At 42.7% G+C, this 20,971-nt stretch overlaps 1 protein-coding gene across 1 annotated transcript in view; it reads right to left on the bottom strand.

The window, feature by feature from the left end:
* Positions 1-15,058, bottom strand: part of PSTPIP2 (proline-serine-threonine phosphatase interacting protein 2) — a 51,624-nt gene extending 36,566 nt beyond the window's left edge. Inside the window, exon 1 of the mRNA XM_072132974.1 lies at positions 14,891-15,058. Coding sequence (XP_071989075.1) covers positions 14,891-14,923 — 33 coding nt within the window. The 5' untranslated portion in view covers positions 14,924-15,058. The remainder of the gene's footprint in view (positions 1-14,890) is intronic.
* Positions 15,059-20,971: the final 5,913 nt, after the last annotated feature.

The following is a 20,971-nucleotide window of genomic DNA, read 5'->3' as shown; positions in this document are numbered from 1 at the left end:
GGAGAACATAGCTGACAGTCTGTAGAAGTACTTGCACCCTCTGCATCTGTAGCAGATCTTGGAGAAGGGTGATGGATTGACCCCGTACGTATTCTTCACATATTTTGATTTACTACTGTAAAGGAAATTTACAGTTAACCAAGCATTAAGCTATTTGCACGCTGATGCAGAAACTTCTCTTCCTTATCCATCTGTTGTCATTTCTGCAGAAATCATCTTTTGAGTTCATGCAAATTAGCACCAGCCGCACAGGGCTCTCCTCTTCCAATAATTTATTCATGCCTCCTGCTCCTCTTCTATCCCGCCTCCCCCCATGGATTTTGGGAGAGAGGGCATAGAGGGAGCCGACTGCGCATGCGCAAGCGTTTCATAGAACAGGGTGACGTCACTGACTCTCAGATCTGCTGAATCCTTTTCTAATTGGTAGATTTCCTTTAACTCCTTAAAGGGGTATTCTCGTCTGGGCACTCACATTCAGTTTCATTAATCTGCCATATATAAACATTTCTTCAATTGGATGTTATTAAAAAAAATGTTCCTGTGTGAAGATAATTTCTCATAAATGTAGCCATGTTGTCCCTTAGAAACGAGATAGCTTCCTCGGATACGGCCACTTTTACTGAAGGGATTGCACAAAGAAACAAAAGGTTATTGTATATAAAATGTCCGGGAGTTACTACATGTCCCACAGCCGTCCTGTGGTAATGATTGCTGAATCCTGGTGGTCCGGCAGGACTCTATAGCGCAAGTCTGGCCACTGCTGCCAGAGTGTGATGTGGTCGTATCCGAGGAAGCTATCTCGTTTCTAAGGGACAACATGGCTACATTTATGAGAAATTATCTTCACACAGGAACATTTTTTTATTAACATCCAATTGAAGAAATGTTTACATATGGCAAATGAATTTAATTAAATGTAAATGCCCTGATGAGAATACCCCTTTAAGGATGCAGGTTTTTTCACTTATTTCTCGCTCTCCACCTTCAAAAAAAATCCATAACTTTTTTATTTTTCCGTGTACAGAGCTGTGTGAGGGCTTATTTTGTGTATAACAAATTTTACTTCTGCGTCACATTATTTTATTATTATTATACAGGCGGTCCCCTACTTAAGGACACCCGACTTACAGACAACCCATAGTTACAGACGGACCCCTCTGCCCCCTGTGACCTCTGGTGACCTCTCTGGACGTTACTATAGTCCCAGACTGCAATGATCAGCTGTAAGGAGTCTGTAATGAAGCTTTATTGATAATCCTTGGTCCCATTACAGCAAAAAAATTGAAACTCCAATTGTCACTGGGGCAAAAGAAAAAAATTGTATAGAACTACAATTATAAAATATACAGTTTCCACTTACATACAAATTCAACTTAAGAACAAGCCTATGGACCCCATCTTGTACGTAACCCGGGGACTGCCTGCACTGGAAAGCTGGAAAAAAATTGCAAATGTGGAAAAATTGTAAAAAAAACACGTTCGCGTCACGTTCTTGTGGGCTCAGTTTTTAAGACTTTCACCGTGCGCTCCCAATAACACCTCTGCTTTGCTCTTTGGTTTGATATGATCACAGTGATACCAAATTTATACAGGTTTTATTGCGTTTTGATACATTTTCAAAAATTAAACGATTGTGTACGAAAAAGGGAAAAAAAATTTCGACACCTTCTGACGCTAATAACTTTTTCATACTTGTATGGTGTATGGAGCTGTGTGATGTGTCGTGTCTTGCGAAATGAGACGACGTTTTCATTGCTACCATTTTGAGGTCTGTGCGACCTCTTGGTCACTTTTGACATTTTTTTATGTGATGTAAAATGGTGTAAACGTTTCGGATCATTTAGGCGCTATTTTCCGTTTTGTGGTTCACCGCCGGCAATAACCGTTTTTATATTTCAGTAGATTGAGGCGATTTGGGACGCGGCGATCCCTATTGTGTCTGTGATTTTTTTTTTTTTTTTTTATAGACCTTCTGGGGTACATTAACACTAGATGGTCTGATCGTTCCTACCATATGCTGCAATACTACTGTATGGCATTGTTGCACAGTATTATAGGCGGTCCCCTACTTAAGAACACCCGACTTACAGATGACCCCTAGCTACAAACGGACCTCTGGATGTTATAACAGTTATCACAGGCGTCTGTAATGAAGCTTTATTGTTAATTCCGTTTCTTATGACAACCCAACATTTTTAAATTCAATTGTCACAGAGACCAAAAAATTTTTGGCAGAGGTTACAATGATAAAATATACAGTTCCAACTTACATACAAATTCAACTTAAGAACAAACCTACAGAACCTATCTTGTACGTAACCCAGAGGCATGGTTTTCTTTATCCCAACCTAGAAAACTTATTTGCATATTTTCCCCTAGTGAAGGGTCGATACAGGAGATCCCCAGGTTATAGCGGCTGTACATATATCATTATATACAGGAGATCCCCAGGTTATACCGGCTGTACATATATCATTATATACAGGAGATCCCCAGGTTATACCGGCTGTACATATATCATTATATACAGGAGAGCCCCAGGTTATACCAGCTGTACATATATCACTATATACAGGAGATCCCCAGGTTATACCAGCTGTACATATATCATTATATACAGGAGATCCCCAGGTTATACCGGCTGTACATATATCATTATATACAGGAGATCTCCAGGTTATACCGGCTGTACATATATCATTATATACAGGAGATCCCCAGGTTATACCGGCTGTACATATATCATTATATACAGGAGATCCCCAGGTTATACCGGCTGTACATATATCATTATATACAGGAGAGCCCCAGGTTATACCAGCTGTACATATATCACTATATACAGGAGATCCCCAGGTTATACCAGCTGTACATATATCATTATATACAGGAGATCCCCAGGTTATACCGGCTGTACATATATTATTATATACAGGAGATCCCCAGGTTATACCAGCTGTACATATATCATTATATACAGGAGATCCCCAGGTTATACCGGCTGTACATATATCATTATATACAGGAGATCCCCAGGTTATACCGGCTGTACATATATCATTATATACAGGAGATCCCCAGGTTATACCGGCTGTACATATATCATTATATACAGGAGATCCCCAGGTTATACCAGCATTTTCCATATCACTAGATACTCAAGATACTTCGGGGTCAAGAAAAAAATATAAGAGCTCTGTACAGATAACAGATTAATAACTAACCACAGCCCATTATTTACCTAATCTCCTATTGTCACTGGTCCAGGAGGAAGTATCAGGATCCCCGTGTTATACCATAAACTGGTGCCAATATTTCAATAAGTAAATATTGGCTCCTGTTACATGGTGTTTTTATTGGTTAATAATTTTCCTTCCTCTTTACTCTATTTGAGATAATGAAACAATTAAGGAACTAATTACAGCGGATTCGGAAAGTATTCAGACCCCTTTTAAATTTTTCACTTTTTGTTCATTACTGTACAATCTGCGCCCAACTGAAATATCACATGGCTAGAATATTCAGACTCTTTGCTGTGAAACTCCATTTCCTTCTGATCCTCCTTGAGATGGTTCTGCTCCTTCATTGCAGTGCAGCTGTTTAATTACACTTACTGGCCATGATTAGTAGAGGCACACATCTGTCTATATAAGAGCTCACAGAACATGTCAGAGCACATGAGAATCATGAGGTCTAAGGAACTGCCCAAGGAGCTCAGAGACAGAATTGTGACAAGGCACAGATCTGGTCAAGGTTACAAAATAATTTTTGCAGCACTCAAGATCTAAGAGCACAGAGGCCTCCATAATACTTAAATGGAAGAAGTTTGGGAAGAACACAACTCTTCCTTGAACTGGCTGTCCAACCAAACTAAGCAGAGTCTGCAGAAGGAAGCTTCTCCTCCGTGCAAGGCATATGAAAGCTGCATACAGTGTGCAAAACACATGGAGGATCCATACTATGAGAAATAAGATTCTCTGCTCTGATGAGACAAAGATGGAACTTTTTGGTGTTAATTCTAAGCGGTGGAGAAAACCAGGCGCTGCTCATCACCTGCCAAATACATTCCCAGCAGTGACACATGGGGGGCAGCATCAGGCTATGGGGGGGACAGGACCAATGGGTGTCATGGAAGGACAGATGAATGCGGCCAAGTACAGAGAGAACCTCTTCCAGATGCTCTGGACCTCAGACAGGGCCGAACCTTCCAACAAGACAATGACCCTGAGCACAAGCTAAAATACCACAGCAGAGGCTTCAGAACATCTCTGTGACCATTCCGGACCGGCCCAGCCAGAGCCCGGACCTAAACCCAATGGAGCATCTCTGGAGAGACTGGAAAATGTCTCCACCAACTTTCACCATCCAACCTGAGGGAACTGGAGAGGAAGGAAGAGGCAGAGGATCCCCCAATCCAGGGGCCAGAAACTTGTAGCATCTTCCCAAGAAGACTCCGGGCTGCACCAGCTCCAAAGCCTCTACTCATCACTGAGCAAAGGGATGGAGTACTCATCACTGGGGGGCCGAGTACTCATCACCAGGGGGGGGCCCGAGTACTCATCACTGAGCAAAGGGACGGAGTACTCATCACTGGGGGGCCGAGTACTCATCACTGAGCAAAGGGGCTGACTACTCATCACCGGGGGGCCGAGTACTCATCACTGAGCAAAGGGACGGAGTACTCATCACCGGGGGGCCGAGTACTCATTACCGGGGGGGCCGAGTACTCATCACCGGGGGGCCGAGTACTCATCACCGGGGGGCCGAGTACTCATCACCGGGGGGCCGAGTACTCATCACCGGGGGGCCGAGTACTCATCACCGGGGGGCCGAGTACTCATCACCGGGGGGCCGAGTACTCATCACCGGGGGGGCCGAGTACTCATCACCGGGGGGCCGAGTACTCATCACCGGGGGGCCGAGTACTCATCACCGGGGGGCCGAGTACTCATCACCGGGGGGCCGAGTACTCATCACCGGGGGGCCGAGTACTCATCACCGGGGGGCCGAGTACTCATCACCGGGGGGGCCGAGTACTCATCACCGGGGGGGCCGAGTACCCCTCCCCGGTGGCGGGCTGCAACATTTTTACATTTTTCTTTTTTTTTTTTGAAAATTTTAAATTTGATTTTAGATATTAGAAAAGGATATTTCTTTAGTATCTCCATAATCCTACTAACCCAAAAATAAAGTTGATGCATCATTTGGACCGGCTTCCCAGAGCACTGAATAGGATACTAAATGGTACCATAAGGAAGTACGGTTTATCCGATGGAAGACAAGCCCCCGTGCAGCTCTGCACAGAAGAATAAAATAGATCCAGTTTCCAGTAATGCAGAATGAAGGGTCACGTGGGCCTTACACGGTGCCCATTGCTGTGCTCCCCATTATATACAGACGAAAGATGAATGTTACCCCCGTTATCGAGCCCTATTACCACACTTACTACTTTGATGTCAGGGCCAGCGCCACCGTGAGGGGGCACAGGCAGACCTGGTGCTGACCTTACCTGTAGGGGTCATCAGGGTAACCATGGCTCTCTTGTTTTTGTAAAAAATAGATCAAAGTCACATCACAGGCAACAACGAAGGGGCAAAGGTTATGTTGTATGCAACCCCATTAGTTACAGTGTTTTCAGTATTCTACAGAACAATTTTTTTATTTTACCACCTCCAATCTTTGTATCCCTTAATAGGTGCCGCTCCATAGATTCTGGGACAGTACAAATCTTCTCTGTAGCCTTCATCGACTAATCAATGACATTATTTTCAACTCGCCACAGTCAGATGGGTGGAGCCAGGCTGTCTGCTGCTGCCCAGGTCCGCCCACCTGACAGGTGAGAGCATAATTAGCATAGTTTCAGTACCTGATAAATAGATACTGTTAAATGAGTGGGATGAAGCAGACAGACGGCTCCATGCAGATCCAGATCTGATGGAACGTTTATACATACATTGTTACAAGAAGAGAACCAAGTGACAAACACCGGACTATGGAACCAGAGACATTATCAGTCCTAATCCCTGGTCCACGGCACAAACAATGAACCTCTCAGTGTAACGGGAACAGAATAAAATCCATTATCAGACGCACATACAGATTTGAATATTTGATAGAAATCCTTATCACAACAGAAAGAACCATTAACCAAAAGCTGCAAATATAAGCAAAGTATCAGATGATGACATAGCAGGCAGTATTATAGTAGTTATATTCTTGTACATAGGGGGCAGTAATATAGTAGTTATATTCTTGTACATAGGGGGCAGTATTATAGTAGTTATATTCTTGTACATAGGGGGCAGTAATATAGTAGTTATATTCTTGTACATAGGGGGCAGTATTATAGTAGTTATATTCCTGTACATAGGGGGCAGTATTATAGTAGTTATATTCCTGTACATAGGGGGCAGTATTATAGTAGTTATATTCTTGTACATAGGGGGCAGTATTATATTAGTTACATTCCTGTACATAGGGGGCAGTATTATAGTAGTTATATTCTTGTACATAGGGGGCAGTAATATAGTAGTTACATTCCTGTACATAGGGGGCAGTATTATAGTAGTTATATTCTTGTACATAGGGGACAGTATTATAGTAGGTATATTCTTGTACATAGGGGGCAGTATTATAGTAGTTATATTCCTGTACATAGCAGGCAGTATTATAGTAGTTATATTCTTGTACATAGGGGGCAGTAATATAGTAGTTATATTCTTGTACATAGGGGGCAGTATTATAGTAGTTATATTCCTGTACATAGGGGGCAGTATTATAGTAGTTATATTCTTGTACATAGGGGGCAGTATTATAGTAGTTATATTCTTGTACATAGGGGGCAGTAATATAGTAGTTATATTCTTGTACATAGGGGGCAGTATTATAGTAGTTATATTCCTGTACATAGGGGGCAGTATTATAGTAGTTATATTCCTGTACATAGGGGGCAGTATTATAGTAGTTATATTCTTGTACATAGGGGGCAGTATTATATTAGTTACATTCCTGTACATAGGGGGCAGTATTATAGTAGTTATATTCTTGTACATAGGGGGCAGTAATATAGTAGTTACATTCCTGTACATAGGGGGCAGTATTATAGTAGTTATATTCTTGTACATAGGGGACAGTATTATAGTAGGTATATTCTTGTACATAGGGGGCAGTATTATAGTAGTTATATTCCTGTACATAGCAGGCAGTATTATAGTAGTTATATTCTTGTACATAGGGGGCAGTAATATAGTAGTTATATTCTTGTACATAGGGGGCAGTATTATAGTAGTTATATTCCTGTACATAGGGGGCAGTATTATAGTAGTTATATTCTTGTACATAGGGGGCAGTATTATAGTAGTTATATTCTTGTACATAGGGGGCAGTAATATAGTAGTTATATTCTTGTACATAGGGGGCAGTATTATAGTAGTTATATTCCTGTACATAGGGGGCAGTATTATAGTAGTTATATTCCTGTACATAGGGGGCAGTATTATAGTAGTTATATTCTTGTACATAGGGGGCAGTATTATATTAGTTACATTCCTGTACATAGGGGGCAGTATTATAGTAGTTATATTCTTGTACATAGGGGGCAGTAATATAGTAGTTACATTCCTGTACATAGGGGGCAGTATTATAGTAGTTATATTCTTGTACATAGGGGACAGTATTATAGTAGGTATATTCTTGTACATAGGGGGCAGTATTATAGTAGTTATATTCCTGTACATAGCAGGCAGTATTATAGTAGTTATATTCTTGTACATAGGGGGCAGTAATATAGTAGTTATATTCTTGTACATAGGGGGCAGTATTATAGTAGTTATATTCCTGTACATAGGGGGCAGTATTATAGTAGTTATATTCCTGTACATAGGGGGCAGTATTATAGTAGTTATATTCTTGTACATAGGGGGCAGTATTATATTAGTTACATTCCTGTACATAGGGGGCAGTATTATAGTAGTTATATTCTTGTACATAGGGGGCAGTAATATAGTAGTTACATTCCTGTACATAGGGGGCAGTATTATAGTAGTTATATTCTTGTACATAGGGGACAGTATTATAGTAGGTATATTCTTGTACATAGGGGGCAGTATTATAGTAGTTATATTCCTGTACATAGGGGGCAGTGTTATAGTAGTTATATTCTTGTACATAGGGGGCAGTATTATAGTAGTTATATTCTTGTACATAGGGGGTAGTATTATAGTTATATTCCTGTACATAGGGGGCAGTATTATAGTAGTTATATTCTTGTACATAGGGGCAGTATTATAGGAGTTATATTCTTGTACATAGGGGGTAGTATTATAGTAGTTATATTCCTGTACATAGGGGACAGTATTATAGTAGTTATATTCTTGTACATAGGGGGTAGTATTATAGTAGTTATATTCTTGTACATAGGGGGTAGTATTATAGTAGTTATATTCCTGTACATAGGGAGCAGTATTATAGTAGTTATATTCTTGTACATAGGGGGCAATATTATAGTAGTTATATTCCTGTACATAGGGGGCAGTATTATAGTAGTTATATTCCTGTACATAGGGGGAAGTATTATAGTAGTTATATTCCTGTACATAGGGGGAAGTATTATAGTAGTTATATTCCTGTACATAGGGGGCAGTATTATAGTAGTTATATTCCTGTACATAGGGGGCAGTATTATAGTAGTTATATTCTTGTACATAGGGGGCAGTATTATAGTAGTTATATTCTTGTACATAGGCGGCAGTATTATAGTAGTTATATTCTTGTACATAGAGGGCAGTATTATAGTAGTTATATTCTTGTACATAGGGGGCAGTATTATAGTAGTTATATTCTTGTACATAGGGGGCAGTATTATAGTAGTTATATTCTTGTACATAGGGGGCAGTATTATAGTAGTTATATTCCTGTACATAGGGGGCAGTATTATAGTAGTTATATTCCTGTACATAGGGGGAAGTATTATAGTAGTTATATTCCTGTACATAGGGGGAAGTATTATAGTAGTTATATTCCTGTACATAGGGGGCAGTATTATAGTAGTTATATTCCTGTACATAGGGGGCAGTATTATAGTAGTTATATTCTTGTACATAGGGGGCAGTATTATAGTAGTTATATTCCTGTACATAGGGGGAAGTATTATAGTAGTTATATTCCTGTACATAGGGGGAAGTATTATAGTAGTTATATTCCTGTACATAGGGGCAGTATTATAGTAGTTATATTCTTGTACATATGGGGCAGTATTATAGTAGTTATATTCCTGTACATAGGGGGCAGTATTATAGTAGTTATATTCCTGTACATAGGGGGCAGTATTATAGTAGTTATATTCCTGTACATAGGGGGCAGTATTATAGTAGTTATATTCTTGTACATAGGGGGCAGTATTATAGTATAACTTTGTATACTGTAACACACTGCCTGCAGATAGGATACTGTGTACAATCTGCAGTTTCTCCTGCTCTATAACATGCTGATTACACTGTATTTTTGTGGTGTGAAAATGAAACTGGTGTAAGTAGTTTCTTAGAAACAGAAGTCACACAACGGGGAGGATGTGTGAGGCCGTTTATACTGGACAGGAAGAGTGATATTTCACAGTATTCTTCTTCTAGGTTTGTTTCTTTTAGCTGTCTCTCACTATTCCTGAGACTGGTCGAGTGAAAACACTTTGTATCTCACTTTTCTAAATAACAATTATGGAGCATTTATTTTTATAACTCAGCATTGTGCTATTTCTCTATTATTCCTCCCACAAATTAATGAATAAAATGACAAGTGGGTATTACCCCTCCCTCTTCTCAAAGGGGTTTGTTATTTCAAAGTCAAATAACATGCACCAGGATGTGTGGGGACTCCCCCCCCAAGTTGTTATGGCATTTATTAATTGCAAGGAGGAATAACTGAGGAAAACCTAGAATTGTGGATGTCACTTTGAATAGTTTGTTTCTCCTGCTGCAGAAGTTATCAACATATAAGTAACAACAAAAGAACAATGTATCGTTTTAGCGCCTCTCATCTGATCTGTGGTTTGGTGTAAGCTAGATGGTAGGTAGCATGTGATATAGCAAAGGGGGCGGCGCTGCTCTGGAATGTCTACTGTTTATAATTTGCTTTTATTGGTAACAGGAACACAGGTAAAAGTCAGGAACGCAGTCCTTGTCACACTAACAGTGTACATGAAGGAACAATAACAATGTGACGATAGGTGATATATGAATGGGGAATGACAGTATTCGTCACATATGATCAATTCAGGTACTACTCGTACACGTCCACCGCCCTCCAGCCACTTTTATCATTTTAGGACGATGTCTACTGTAAAATGGTTTTCTAAATCAAACCAAAACCAATCTTGGAGCTCAGGATCCATCTTTGTAGGATGATGGTACATGGTCAGTTTTTCAGATGCAGTTTTTTGAAGCCAAAAGCAGGTGTGGATCATAATGGGTGAGACAAATAATTGAAAGGTGCTGCTCCTCCTCCTACTTTTACTCCATTCCTGGTTTGGGCATCAAAAACTGCATCTGAAAAACTGAACGTGTGACATCACCCTTAAGGTGAAGAGAATCTACAATGACCACCAGAAAGCTTTATTACTGTGTAATACTTCATTTCTCCTGCGGGGGCGCTGCACACTGCTTGGCAGGTCCACTGATGGATGCACCTAGAACCTGTTCTCTACATTGGACCACCACCCAATTAGTTTTAAAAGGAATCTTAAAGGGATTTTGCAGGAGTCTAGGAAAATCACCAGGGGCTTTGGGGAATAGTAGCCAAAAAAATAAAGTTAACTTACCCTGTACTGGCTCCTGGTTCTCCAGTTCTGCTGGCTGGGCCAAGGATGTCAGGTGTTCTACATCAAAAGTCATGTCTCCCGGCAGGTCTCTGTCCAATATGGGCTCCAGGAACCCTTGCATTGCCCTCAGGGCCGCAACTCTGTAAGTTAGGAGGTGGTGCACACCACCAGGGAGTTTTCAAGGATTCCTGGAAAACATCTTTAAAAGAGATTTTTTTTTTTTTTGTAGATTCCATCATGATAAACCAGACTCTTCTATATCCAGGCACCGGGACTGTGGTATCTTCTTATATTTGTTATCCATGGCCTCCTTCCTTCTAAAATCAACTTTAACCGGTTAAGGACCGGGCCCTTTCCTGTTTTTTCATGTCCATTTTTCACTCCCCACCTTCAAAAATCTATAACTTTTTTATTTTTACACGTAAAGAGCTGTGTGATGGCTTGTTTTCTGCGTAACAAATTGCACTTCATAATGATGGTATTAAATATTCCATGCCATGTACTCGGAAGCGGGAAAAAAATTCCAAATGCAATGAAAATGGTGAAAAAACGCATTTGCGCCATTTTCTTGTGGGCTTGGATATTACGTCTTTCACTGAGCGCCCCAAATGACATGTCTACTTTATTCTTTGGGTCGGTACGATTAAGGGGATACCAAATTTGTATAGGTTTTATAATGTTTTCATACATTTACAAAAATTAAAACCTCCTGTACAAAAATAATTTTTTTAATTTTGCCAACTTCTGGCGCTAATAACTTTTTTATACTTCGGTGTACGGAGCAGTGGGTGGTGTCATTTTTTGCGAAATTTGACAATATTTTCAATGATATCATTTTTAGGACTGTACGACCTTTTGATCACTTTTTATACATTTTTTTAGATTTTTCAAAATGGCAAAAAAGTGCCATTTTCGACTTTGGGCGCTATTTTCCGTTACGGGGTTAAACGCAATGAAAAACCGTTATCATATTTTGATAGATCGGGCATTTTCGGACGCGTTGATACCTGATGTGTTTATGATTTTTACTGTTTATTTATATTTATGTCAGTTCTAGGGAAAGGGGGTGATTTGAAATTTTAGGTTTTTTTATTATAATTTTTTTTTTTTAAACTTTTTTTTATTTTTATTTATACTATTTTTCAGACTCCCTAGGGTACTTTAACCCTAGGTTGTCTGATTGATCCTATCATATACTGCCATACTACAGTATGGCAGTATATAGGGATTTTCTTCCTCATTCATTACAATGTGCTATCAGCACATTGTAATGAAGGGGTTAAAACGAAATAGCCTCGGGTCTTCGGAAGACCCGAGGCTACCATGGAGACGGATCGCCTCCCCCCGATGACGTCACGGGGAGCGGCGATCCCAGGTAAGATGGCGGCGCCCATGCGCCGCTATCTGTTTGAGGCTGCCGGCAGCTTTGCCGGCAGCCCACGCTGCAAAAACACCCGCGATCGGTGCTAGCACCGATCGCGGATGTTACCGGTAAGCCTTTGCTGCAATATGCAGCAAAGACTTACCGGCTATGGAGAGGGCTCAGCCCGTGAGCCCTCTCCATGCAGCGCGACGCGACCGCCGCCGTGAATACACGGCGGGCGGTCGCGAACCGGTTAAAATTACTAGAGACCCTCCGTGCTGTAGCTTCACAGGCTATGCGGGGCTCGGGCCGATCGCATATGCGTTTCCCGGGAAACGCATGCGATTAATAACCCGATCGCATGCGTTTCTCTGGAAACGCATATGCGATCGCTCCCAAACTCCGCCCCCTGTGCGCTAGCGTCGCGTTATGAGCGCGGCGCAAGCGGAACGTGTGAACGCGCCCTGAATGCAATTCAACACTGCTGCAATCTGGTATCAGCTTCATTCACTTAAGGGCAGATTCACACTGTCTTATTAGTCCTGTGACATCACTGCTGGAGACGAAACTCCTTACATGACCGGGATCTACGAGTTAAGGAGTTCCTGCTTCTTCACTAAACGGCAGCGCTGCAGGTCTCTGCGCTGCTGATCAGTAAAAAGGTCGGGACTTCTTATACTATAGATCACTATAAGAATTCGTTCACACGTGGCGTTTACATTGCACTTTAAGAGAGGAGATTTGCCTTTGGTATTTACTATGTTTGAATAATTGTGTTTACAAAACGTAATGTGAACGCATACAATAACATCACACGAACGTTTGTGTTTTGTTAAGTCACCGTTAACGCCAAATGTTAACAGCAATGTAATTCGGCAATGTAAATCTCCTCAGCTGTTGTATTGCGCTTAAAATGCAATGTAAAGGTCACGTGTGTGAACGCAACCGGAGGCTCGGGTGCTTTATAACAGCTGTAAATTGTGATATGTGGATGGGTCATCCATAAAAATAAAAAGCACGAGGGTCCAGAAACCCCCTTTAAAAACTGTAAGTTCGGTGAATTGGCGCGGAGTTTGTCATTGTGCAATAGTAATAACTTATTTACATAACCTGTATGACCCCCCCACCCCATATATGTAACAGAAAGTAAAAAGTCAATGTCATCCGAGTGTCACTGGAGTCCATGAACCCTCTGCTGGTACCTGAGCTCCATAAACATGGCCCATAAAATAACACAAGCTCCTGCCTACAGCTCCTTCAGCTTTGCCCCAATTTCCTCAAACTAGAATCTCCGGTTGAGTGGAATTTTTGGCCCTCGGCTGCGACGTGAACGTGGAAAGAGGAAGCTGTGAGACACATACAGGGTTTCTTCATCTTGATTTCTGCATTTGTCAATACGATTACGGCCCCATGAGAGAAGTCACTTATAACTGGCGGCCATTGTTACGTCCGGGGTCACGTGATCGGTGATTACGACTACTTACTACATTTATCTCCCATTAGAATCCATCAAGTTAAACCAGGGGCACTTACTCATAGATCCAGGCACCTTCGTCCTCCTAAAATCAACTTTTATAGTTATTCTAATGAGCTAGGGCTCTGGGGGTGTTACCAGAGCCCCTCTGTTTTATAGCTTAAATGGAAATACATTTTCTAGTGGTAATTATTCCTATGATAAGTCAGGGTTTGTGGGAACAGGTCCAGGGTCTCTGGTTGGGTCTAGTATCACAGCTGTTCCTGTAAATGGGTCTGAGCTGCAATTCTACACTACACCTCAAAGAAAGTGTGGAGCTGTTTTATGCAAAGGTAACCGAGTTATTATCCAAATAACAATTAGGACGTTTTATTATATGGCATGTGATGGTAGACTCCAGACTTCTCCGTTATTGTGGATTTGGAAGAATACGCTGCACTTGCTTTATTATCTATAATCAGGAAACGACTGCCCCTCCTGATGTGTTGTAACCTGGTGCACTGCTGCCCAGTAACAACCCATTCAGGGATCCAAATCTGTAATTCCCCATCTAGTGGTCATGGAATCTTGGGAACAGGAATTGAACCTAAACTCCTTGCTGCCTGAGGCAAGCTACCCTCTCCGCCCCATCCAATAGTAATGTATCGGGTTCTCCATGAAGTGACTTGCACTTATGCTGATATCAGGTGTGAAGAGACACTATTTTGAAGCTGCAGGCCCTGCTTGGTGCCCCCCGATGCTGCCCCCCTGCCATCTAGCTGCAGGTTGTGCTGCCCAAGGCAAGAGGCTCAACTTGCCTCATGGCTGTTGACACTGATTGCCGTGACACTGATTGCAACAATGTTTTATCCCAGGATAAGATCAATGAGGTCTAACTGTCGCCTTATGCACCAACACTCCATACGTAAGGAGAACTTACCTCCCCTATTACTGAGCCCAATGAGGGTCTCCCATTTTAAGATCCCCCACAATCAAACAATTAAAAAATTTCTTTCTCTATTGAGTAACTCCATCTCTCCCAAAAGAGGCATTGTGACATACATACAATCATTTACAGGCATCCGAACTACAACTCCCAGCGTTCTCCATTCACTTCTGTGTGCATGCTGGGGGTAGTAGTTAGACAGCAGCTGGAGCTCTTCATATAGAATATTGTGTATACAATCTATAAGGAACAGGTTTTCAATGCACACAGTCACGTCCCGACTAACAATACGTGACCCCAAGAGCTCAAGTCACTCACCCAGAAGTTTTCCTTGAAGAAGCCGCCTCTCATTGTGAATTTGGTGAAATGGAAAAACTTCAGCAAATATCTGCAAAGGGAAGTGTCTTTTCATTCCACGGTTACTGTAGAATAGACTGCACACGGATAATGTAATAATTAGTTCCTCAAATGTCCTTCCCTGTCTGTCATGCCCTGCCCCTGCCAGGTCCAAAAACCTCAGCCAGTTCAAAGTACTGCAAATAGCTCTGGAGATACAGGAGGCTACACAGCGCCCCCTGCTGCTCCACACTGGGTATAACCAGGACAACTCTGGCAGACTTGGTTTTATAGCAAACTTTTAAAAAATGATTAAATGTTTTTAACGAGACAAATAGAGGCAGGAAAATTCACATAGACAAAGTCACTAGTTGTGATCATACAAAGCTTCAGGCAGTGTTAGGTGATGTCCCTAGAGATGTGCCTTTTGTTAGTAGTAGCAGCAGGACCAGTAGTAGATAATAATATAGGCAGTTTGGGCGGTAGTCCTGCCCCAAGTCTTCTAGGGGGGTCCATGGCTACCCAAACCACAAAACCAAATTGTATACTGAGAAGGACCTTCACCCATGAAATCCTCCTACATCTGTTCCCATTAAGCGACTGCGACCCTAACATGCCTTTGGGGGGTCTTTCGCCCACAATGCAACAAATATTCATTCAAAATATTCATGTCTGGTCTCCCCGTAATCGTATCGACCCATAGAATAAAGATAACAGGATTATTAGGCTATACGGTGAACACGAAAAAAAAAACAGTAAAAAATCCAGTACAGAATTGATGCTTTTCTACTCCTGCCCTCAAAAAAGAGTTCCTAAATTTTCAACAATAGGTGATACCAACCCCAAAATGGTAACACTGGAAAAAGCATCTCATCCCGCAAAAGAAATGGCATCACATGGCCCCAATAACGAAAAAGCGAAAATTTTATAGCCTTCAAAAGGGGGCAACGAGAAAACTAAAATCCTGGCAGTTGCAGGGCGCTCCTTCCCTTCTGTTCATAAAACAAGTAATGTCCACATGTGGGGGGGTCTCTGCACTCAGCAGAAACTGCAGAACAAATTATATGATGGGTTTTCTCTTTTTATCTTTTGGAAATGTCTAAATGAACGTATAAGCGGCACAATTTGACCATTCTAAATTTCACCTTCATTTTGATTCAATTAATATGAAGATCTCAAGGGGTTAACAATCTTCCTAAAAGATGTGTCTGATAGTTTGAGGGGGGCAGATTTGAAAATGGGTTGATTATATAGGGGGTTTTGATGCTAAATATGTAAAATTTCATTCAAAACAGTAATTACCCGTATATACTTGAGTATAAGCCGAGACCCCTAATTTTACCAACAAAAACTGGCAAAAACTACTGACTTGAGTATAAGCCGAGGGTGGGAAATGCATTGGTCAACCCCCCCCCCAATAGTATACAGCCTGCCAGCCCCCAGTAGTATACAGCCTGCCAGCCTCCAGTAGTATACAGCCTGCCAGCCTCCAGTAGTATACAGCCTGCCAGCACCCAGTAGTATACAGCCTGCCAGCCTCCAGTAGTATACAGCCTGCCAGCACCCAGTAGTATACAGCCTGCCAGCCCCCAGTAGTATACAGCCTGCCAGCCCCCAGTAGTATACAGCCTGCCAGCCCCCAGTAGTATACAGCCTGCCAGCCTCCAGTAGTATACAGCCTGCCAGCACCCAGTAGTATACAGCCTGCCAGCCCCCAGTAGTATACAGCCTGCCAGCCTCCAGTAGTATACAGCCTGTCAGCCCCCATGTAGTATTTAGCAGCCCCTAGTAGTATACAGCAGCACCTAGTAGTATACAGAAAGCCCCTAGTAGTATGCAGCAGCCCCTAGTAGTATACAGCCTGCCCCCAGTAGTATACGGCAGTCCCTGGTAGTATACAGCACAGCCCCCAGTAGTATACAGCTTGCCCCCAGTAGTATACAGCAAGCCCCTAGTAGTATACAGCAAGCCCCTAGTAGTATACAGCTTGTCCCCAGTAGTATACAGCAGCCCCTAGTAGTATACAGCAGCCCCTAGTAGTATACAGCAGCCCCTAGTAGTATACAGCAGCCCCTAGTAGTATACAGCCTGCCCCCAGTAGTATACAGCAGCCCCTAGTAGTATACAGCTTGCCCCTAGTAGTATACAGCTTGCCCCTAGTAGTATACAGCAGCCCCTAGTAGTATACAGCCTGCCCCTAGTAGTATACAGCTTGCCCCTAGTAGTATACAGCCTGCCCCTAGTAGTATAGAGCAAGCCCCTAGTAGTATACAGCAGCCCCTAGTAGTATACAGCAGCCCCTAGTAGTATACAGCAAGCCCCTAGTAGTATAGAGCAAGCCCCTAGTAGTATACAGCAGCCCCTAGTAGTATACAGCAGCCCCTAGTAGTATACAGCAAGCCCCTAGTAGTATAGAGCAGCCCCTAGTAGTATACAGCAAGCCCCTAGTAGTATAGAGCAAGCCCCTAGTAGTATAGAGCAAGCCCCTAGTAGTATACAGCAGCCCCTAGTAGTTTACAGCAGCCCCTAGTAGTATACAGCAGCCCCCTAGTAGTATACAGCATCCCCCTAGAAGTATACAGCAGCCCCTAGAAGTATACAGCAGCCCCTAGTAGTATACAGCAGCCTGCCCCCATGAACCTTAAAAAAAATAAACTTATATACTCACCCTCCGATGTCAGTGCGGCTTACCGATGTCCCCGATGTCAGCGTGTTCTGTCTTCTTTCTTCTCCGCGGCTCCTCTTCTCTCTTCTTTCTTCTGGCATGGACGCGGCCCTGTTTGCTTCTAGCAGGCGCATACTAAGACGCGGCGGCTGCTGACGTCATAGTATGCGCGGCCATGAAGAAAACATGGCCGCGTCCATGCCGGAAGAGAGAAGAAGAGCCGCGGAGAAGAAAGAAGACAGAACACGCTGACATCGGTAAGCCGTTACAACATCGGGGAGCCGTGCTGACGTCGGAGGGTGAGTATTTAAGTTTATTTTTTTTAACTGGGTAATTTTTTTTATAATAGACTCGTGTATAAGCCGAGGGGACGTTTTTCAGCACATTTTTTGTGCTGAAAAACTCGGCTTATACACGAGTATATATGGTATCCCCAAAATAGTAAATTCTGAAAATCTGGAAAAGCGATATTCGATTTGTAAGCCGCGCGACATCATAATAAATTATCCCGACATTTCAAAATGATGAAAATGTAAAGTAGACAAATGGGAAATGTTATTCAGCAACTTATTTAGGTGGTAAATCTATCTGCCTGAAAACGCAATGATTTCGAATTTTGAAATTTTTTTATAAATAAACACAAAAATGTATCAGCCAAAATTTACCACTAAAATGAAGTACAACATGTGGGGAAAAACTATCTCAGAATCACTTTGATAAGTAACAGAGTTCAAAAGTTATAACCATATAAAGAGACGCAAGTCAGAATACAAAAAATGGGGCTGAGCCTTAAGCTACAAAATGGCTGCGTCCTTAAGGGGTTAAAAGGAGGCTGCTGCTTGGTATCATTGTTTCTCTTCTGATAACCATGGTTATCTCTAAAGAAACACGTGCAGTCATCATTGCACTGCACAAAACTGGCCTAACAGGGAAGAGTATCACAGCCAGAAAGATTGCACCTCAGTCACCAATCTATCCCATCATTCAAGGAGAGAGGTTCCATTGTTGCCAAAAAGGCTCCAGGGCGCCCAAAAAGGACCAGCAAGCGCCAGGACCGTCTCTTACAAGTGTTTCAGCTTCAGGACCGGGCTACCAGCAGTGCAGAGCTCAGGAATGGCAGCAGCAGGTGTGAGGCATCTGCACGCACTGTGAGACTGCAGAGACTCTTGGAGCAAGGCCTGGTGTCCAGGGGGGCAGCAAAGAAGCCACTTCTCTCCAGAAAACCATCAGGGACAGACGGATATTCTGCACAAGGTACAGGGAGTGGACGGCTGAGGACTGGGGGAAAGTCATTTTCTCTGATGAATTCCCTTTCTGATTGTTCAGAACATCTGGAAAACAGCTTGTTGGGAGAAGACAAGGTGAGTGATGCCACCAGTCTTGTCTCATGCCACCTGTACAGCCTCCTGCAACCATTCATGTGTGGGGCGGCTTCTCAGCCAAGGGAATCGGCTTTCTCACAGTCTGGCCTAAAAACACCTCCATGAATAAAGAATGGGACCAGAATGTCCTCCAAGAGCAACTTCTCCCAACCATCCAAGAGCAGTTTGGTGATGAGCAATGTCTTCTCCAGCATGATGGAGCACCTGCCATAAAGCAAAGGTGATAACTAAATGGCTCAGGGAACAAAATAGAGATTTTGGGTCCATGGCCTGGAAACTCCCAGATCTTAATCCCATTGAGAACTTGTGCTCAATCATCAAGAGACGGGTAGACAAACAAAAACCAACAAATTGCGACACGATGCAGCAGTGATTGTGCAGGAATGGACGGCGATCAGTCAGGATTAGGTCCAGAAGGTGATTGAGAGCTGCCAGGGAGAATTGCAGAGGTCCTGAAGAAGAAGGAGAGGTCCTGCAGATACTGACTCGCTGCAGTAACTCCTTCTCACTGACAATAAAAGCTTCTGTTACTCATAATATAATTGCACTTGTATCTCTGTATGTGATAAAAACATCTGACCAACCAGAGGGCAGCACATCATGGGAAAATATAATATTTGTGTCATTCTCAAAACTTATGGCCATGACTGTACATACAGCGCCAGATCCAAGCTCAGTACATACATACAGAATCCGATTCAAGCTCAGTACATACATACGGCGCAAGATCCAAGCTCAGTACATACATACAGCGCCAGAGCCAAGCTCAGTACATAGATACAGCGCCAGATCCAAGCTCAGTACATACATACAGCACCAGATCTAAGCTCAGAACATACATACAGCGCCAGATCAAAGCTCAGTACATACCTACAGCGCCAGATCCAAGCTCAGTACATACATACAGCGCCAGATCTAAGCTCAGTACATACATACAGCGCCAGAGCCAAGCTCAGTACATACATACAGCGCCAGAGCCAAGCTCAGTACATACATGTAGCGCCAGAGCCAAGCTCAGTACATACATACAGCGCCAGATCTAAGCTCAGTACATACTTACAGTGCTAGATCCAAGCTCAGTACATACATACAGCGCCAGATCTAAGCTCAGTACATACATACAGCGCCAGAGACAAACTCAGTGCATACATACAGCGTCAGAGCCAAGCTCAGTACATACATACAGCGCCAGAGCCAAGCTCAGCACATACATACAGAGCCAAGCTCAGTACATAGATACAGCGCCAGATCCAAGCTCACTACATACATACAGCACCAGATCTAAGCTCAGTACATACATACAGCACCAGATCCAAGCTCACTACATACATACAGCACCAGATCTAAGCTCAGTACATACATACAGAGCCAAGCTCAGTACATACATATAGCTCCAGAGCCAAGCTCAGTACATGCATACAGCACCAGATCCAAGCTCAGTACATACATACAGCACCAGATCTAAGCTCAGTACATACATACAGCACCAGATCCAAGCTCAGTACATACATACAGCGCCAGATCCAAGCTCAGTACATACATACAGCGCCAGATCCAAGCTCAGTACATGCACACAGCGCCAAAGCCAAACTCAGTACATACATACAGCACCAGAGCTAAGTTCAGTACAAACATACAGTACCAAAGCCAAGCTCAGTACATACATACAGTGCCAGAGCCAAGCTCAATACAAACATACAGTACCAGAGCCAAGCTCAGTACATACATACAGCGCCAGAGCCAAGCTCAGTACATACATACAGCACCAGATGAAAGCTCAGTACATACATACAGCACCAGATCCAAGCTCAGTACATACATACAGCGGCAGAGCCAAGCTCAGTACATACATACAGCACCAGAGCCAAGCTCAGTACATTCATACAGCACCAGAGCCAAGCTCAGTACATTCATACAGCACCAGAGCCAAGCTCAGTACATTCATACAGCACCAGATCCAAGCTCAGTACATACATACAGCACCAGAGCCAAGTTCAGTACATACATACAGCACCA

The sequence above is a fragment of the Engystomops pustulosus genome, chromosome 1, assembly GCF_040894005.1.
Source record: "Engystomops pustulosus chromosome 1, aEngPut4.maternal, whole genome shotgun sequence".
NCBI lineage: Eukaryota > Metazoa > Chordata > Amphibia > Anura > Leptodactylidae > Engystomops > Engystomops pustulosus.
Note: the sequence above shows the minus strand (reverse complement) of the source record. Positions and strands in the feature narration are given on the sequence as shown.